The 5,140-nt window shown below is 41.8% G+C and overlaps 1 protein-coding gene across 1 annotated transcript; it reads left to right on the top strand.

Moving 5' to 3' along the window:
• Nucleotides 1-241: 241 nt before the first annotated feature.
• On the top strand, nucleotides 242-4,733 carry LOC140012690 (uncharacterized). Its single transcript, XM_072060972.1, has 5 exons — nucleotides 242-1,636; nucleotides 2,147-2,486; nucleotides 3,159-3,795; nucleotides 4,159-4,669; nucleotides 4,716-4,733. Exons 1-5 carry the CDS (start codon nucleotides 242-244, stop codon nucleotides 4,731-4,733), a joined length of 2,901 nt encoding a protein of 966 aa, XP_071917073.1.
• The last annotated feature ends 407 nt before the right edge of the window (nucleotides 4,734-5,140 follow it).

The raw sequence follows: 5,140 nt of genomic DNA, 5'->3' as shown, positions 1-5,140 counted from the left end.
ATTACTTGAGCTTTCCGTTTCTACTCTTGCTTCTTGTTTCATTAAGGTTTGATTGAACGTCTTTGAGAAAATTTCTGATTTCTTCAAAGGAAACAATCAAGTGGTTTGAGAAGTGAATTGGTGAGAGCATTAGAGTGCCATAAACACTTGAGTGAAAACACGAGAGGAGTGAAACACTTAAGGGAGCAAGTGAGGCATTTTTTTTTCTACTAACAATTTGTCAAGTTTTGCAGGTTTCACCATGTCTCAGGAAAATGAACTTGCCATTGCTCAGTTATCACTTAAAATGGATAATATGTGGAAGGAAATGCAGAGGAGATTTGACCAAAGGTTGGAAACAATCCATGAGCAAATTGATCAACTAAGTTCATCTAGGGCTTCTTCTAGGAAATCTAGGGGAAAATCCACCCTGGGGGAATCTAGTGACTCCAATGCCGATTCGGAACATGAGGCATACGAGCAAAGAAGACCAAAGCGAAACACAAGAGCCATCGGTGATGCAATCAAGGGGATTAAGATGAAGATTCCGCCTTTCCAAGGCAAATCTGATCCGGATACGTACCTTGAATGGGAGAGTCGAGTGGAGCTAGTATTCGATTGTAATGACTACACCGATGCACAAAAATTGAGACTTGCCGTAGTAGAATTCACCGACTATGCCATAGTTTGGTGGGAACAAGTGGTTACAAGCAGGAGAAGGTGTGGTGAACTACCTATAACCACTTGGACTGAGCTCAAGAGGCTTATGAAGAAGCGATTTGTACCAAGTCACTACCATAGAGACTTGTACCAAAAACTTCAAACCTTGACGCAAGGTCAACACTTAGTTGAGGACTACTACAAGGACATGGAAATCTCCATGTTAAGAGCTGACATTCAAGAAGATAGAGAGGCTACAATGGCAAGATTTCTCAATGGTCTGAGGGTTGAAATAGCCGATCAACTGGAGCTTCAATACTATGTGGAGATAGAAGATATGGTGGAGAAGGCTATCAAGATTGAGCAAAGGCTCAAGAGGAGGGGTACAACCAGAAATTATAACCCTCATCCACAAACATTTACTCGACCATTCCAGCCTAGAAGGGAAGAGAGAGGTTCGAATACTTGGACCACTCCAAAGCCGAAGCAAGATCAAGGATCAAGCTCACGGCCACCTTTTGCCAAAACCGACTCCAAGGTTGTTTCAAAACCAACAATTGAAACTTCAAAACCTAGGAATCGTGACACCAAATGTTGGAGGTGTCAAGGAGTTGGACATATTGCAAGCCAATGTCCAAACCCAAGGACCATGCTTGTCCTACCAAATGGAGACATTGTCACTGATGATGAAGAGGAGGATTACAAAGACATGCCTCCCTTGGTTGAAGAGGAAGATGGGATAGAGGAAGTTCCAACTCAAGACAAAGTTGGATTGGTAGCAAGAAGGGCACTAGCTACTCAAGCTAGTAAGGATGAGCTTCAACGTGACAACATCTTCTACACTAGGTGCCATGTGACCAACAAGGTATGCAGCTTGGTGATTGACCCCGGAAGTTGCACTAATGTTGCTAGTGCATTAATGGTGGAGAAACTAAACTTGCCAACTAGTGAGCACCCCTGTCCCTACAAGCTTCAGTGGTTAAACAACAGTGGCGAGGTACGTGTTCATAAACAAGTTTTGGTTACTTTTCGCATTGGTAGGTATGAAGATGATGTCATGTGTGATGTTGTACCAATGCAAGCTGCACATATACTCTTAGGGCGTCCTTGGAAATTTGACAAAAGAGTCACTTTTGATGGTTTCTTGAACAAATACTCTTTCATGCATAATTGTAAAAAGATTACACTTGCACCTCTTACACCCCAACAAGTGCATGAGGATCAAGTTAGTCTACAAAAAGAGTATGACTTTCATGTTACCACCAAGAAAGACAACGCCAAAGCTAAGAGATTAGTATTGGCCGACCCTTCTTCAAGCAAGTTGGATCACTCTCATTCGGCCTTAGAGCCCACATAAGAGAGAAAACCCAGCATGCTTGCCAAGGTGAAAGATGTGAGACAGGCCTTGCATTCTAATCAGGTTTTATTTATTTTATTTGGCAAGGAATCCTTACTCACTAATGCTCTTGATGCTTCTTTGTCTAGTGTTATTACTAACCTCTTACAGGAGTATCAAGACGTTTTTCCTGAGGATATACCTAATGGATTGCCTCCATTAAGGGGAATTGAACATCAAATTGATTTCATTCCTGGATCTTCCCTTCCAAACAAGGCACCATATAGGACCAATCCTGAGGAAACCAAGGAGCAACAACGACAAGTGGAGGAGTTGCTTAGTAAGGGTTGGATTAAAGAGAGTCTAAGCCCTTGTGCTGTACCAGTTCTACTTGTTCCAAAGAAAGATGGAGGGTGGAGAATGTGCACTGATTGTAGGGCAATTAATGCCATCACGGTAAAGTACCGCCATCCCATACCTCGTTTGGATGACATGCTTGATGAATTACATGGTGCAATCATTTTTACTAAGATTGATTTGAAAAGTGGTTACCATCAAATTCGCATGAAAGAAGGAGATGAATGGAAAACTGCATTTAAGACAAAACATGGACTTTTTGAGTGGTTGGTCATACCTTTTGGGCTAACCAATGCACCAAGTACTTTTATGAGACTCATGAATCATGTTTTACGTTCTTTCATTGGTAAATTTGTGGTCGTTTACTTTGATGACATTTTGATCTATAGTAAAAGTCTAGATGAGCATGTTGTGCATTTACAAATGGTCCTAGATGCACTTCGCGAGGCGAGCCTCTACGCTAACCTTAAGAAGTGTACCTTTGGCACAAATCAATTGGTTTTCCTAGGCTATGTTGTAAGTGAGCAGGGAATTCATGTTGATCAAGACAAGGTGAAGGCTATTAGTGAATGGCCAACCCCTACCACTGTAAGTGAGGTGAGAAGTTTCCATGGCTTGGCAAGCTTCTATAGGCGTTTTGTCAAGGATTTTAGCACAATTGCTGCCCCACTTACGTCAATTGTCAAGAAAGATGTGCAATTTCATTGGGGAGAGGAACAAGCTAAGTCTTTCCAATTACTTAAACACAAGCTCACACATGCACCTGTTCTTAGTTTACCTAATTTTGACAAAGCTTTTGAAGTAGAGTGTGATGCTTCTGGTATAGGTATTGGAGCTGTTTTACTCCAAGAGGGTCGCCCAGTTGCCTACTTTAGCGAGAAGTTGAATGGAGCTGCTCTAAACTACTCAACCTATGATAAGGAACTAATGGCCTTAGTGCGAGCTCTACAAACATGGCAACATTACCTTCGCCCTCGTGAGTTTGTCTTGCACACAGATCATGAGTCACTTAAGCATATCAAGTCCCAAGACAAGTTGAGCAAGCGACATGAACGATGGATTACCTTCATTGACAGTTTTACCTTTGTGATCAAATACAAGACAGGTAAGACGAATGTAGTGGCTGATGCACTCTCACGAAGGTATGCACTTATCACTACTTTAGATGCTAAGTTGCTTGGTTTTGAATTCCTTAAAGAACTTTATGCAACTGACTCAGATTTTGGTGAGATTTTTTCCTCCTTGCCACGACACTCTCGTGAGCATTATTTCATCTCTCAGGGGTTCTTATACTACAAGGACAAACTTTGCATTCCCAAGAGCTCCATGCGCACACTCTTAGTAAGAGAATCTCATGGAGGAGGGCTAATGGGACACTTCGGCATTGCCAAGACCTTAATGATTCTCCAAGAACATTTCTTCTGGCCACGCATGAGGAGTGACGTGGAACGCCACATTGAGAGGTGCGTGACTTGTCACCAAGCAAAATCAAAGGTACACCCTTATGGTCTCTATACGCCTTTGCCAATTCCACATGAACCATGGGTTGATCTGTCAATGGATTTTGTGCTTGGACTACCTAGGACTAGAAAAGGACATGATTCAATCTATGTGGTAGTTGACCGTTTTTCCAAAATGGCCCATTTTATTCCTTGTCTTAAAACAGATGATGCTAAGCATGTTGCAGATTTATTCTTTCGTGAGATAGTTAGATTACATGGCATGCCACGCACCATTGTTTCTGATAGGGACGCCAAATTCCTTAGCTATTTTTGGAAAACTTTGTGGTGTAAACTAGGTACTAAATTGCTATTTTCTACTTCTAGCCACCCACAAACTGATGGTCAAACCGAGGTCGTTAATAGGACTTTATCTACCCTATTGCGCGCAATTATTAAAAAGAACATTAAATCTTGGGAAGATTGCTTATCACATGTGGAATTTGCATACAATCGCACTGTTCATTCTGCTACACATTATTCGCCATTTGAAATTGTGTATGGCTTTAACCCTCTCACACCTTTGGATTTAACTCCTTTACCTGTTCATGAGAGAGTTAACTTGGATGGAAAGAACAAAGCTGCATATGTACGTGAGTTACACACTAAGGTGCGAGCCAACATCGAGAAGCATACACTTCAATACATCCAAAGTGCCAACAAGGGGCGCAGCAAGATGGTCTTTGAGCCTGGCGATTGGGTATGGATACACATGCGCAAAGAGAGGTTCCCAGTCAAAAGGCGTAGTAAGCTACTTCCACGGGGAGATGGTCCATTCCAAGTCCTGGAGCGTATAAATGACAATGCCTACAAACTTGAACTTCCAGGTGAGTATGGGGTACATGCTACTTTTAATGTCTCTGACTTGAGTCCTTTTCATGCAGACGATGAGTTTGATTTGAGGACAAATCACCTTCAAGAGGAGGGGACTAATGAGGAGGGGCTCAAGGCTGCTCAAACTTCTAGTGCTCAAGTCATGCAAATACCCAGTGGTCCAATTACAAGAGCGCGTGCTAGGAGAATTCAAGATTCACTTCAAGCTCTTGTTTGCACGATTCAAGAACGAGTTGGTGATGACTTGAGGACCATTGAAGGATTACATAATGGAGAAACTACTCTCTACACTTTCCTTCAAATGGAAGAGCCAAATGAAGACTAGTTCATGGAGTACTAGCTTGCTAATTAGGGTTTTAATTACCATTATTAGTTGTTTGTTAGCATTAATAATTTCGGTCAATTTTCCCTTCACTTTGGCCGAATTTAGAGTCTTAATTTTAGTTAATTAGTTGTTAGATATTTTCACCCTTAA

This window comes from Coffea arabica, chromosome 8e (genome assembly GCF_036785885.1).
Source record: "Coffea arabica cultivar ET-39 chromosome 8e, Coffea Arabica ET-39 HiFi, whole genome shotgun sequence".
In the NCBI taxonomy this organism is placed as follows: Eukaryota; Viridiplantae; Streptophyta; class Magnoliopsida; order Gentianales; family Rubiaceae; genus Coffea; species Coffea arabica.
This window is presented reverse-complemented; position numbering and strand designations above follow the sequence as displayed.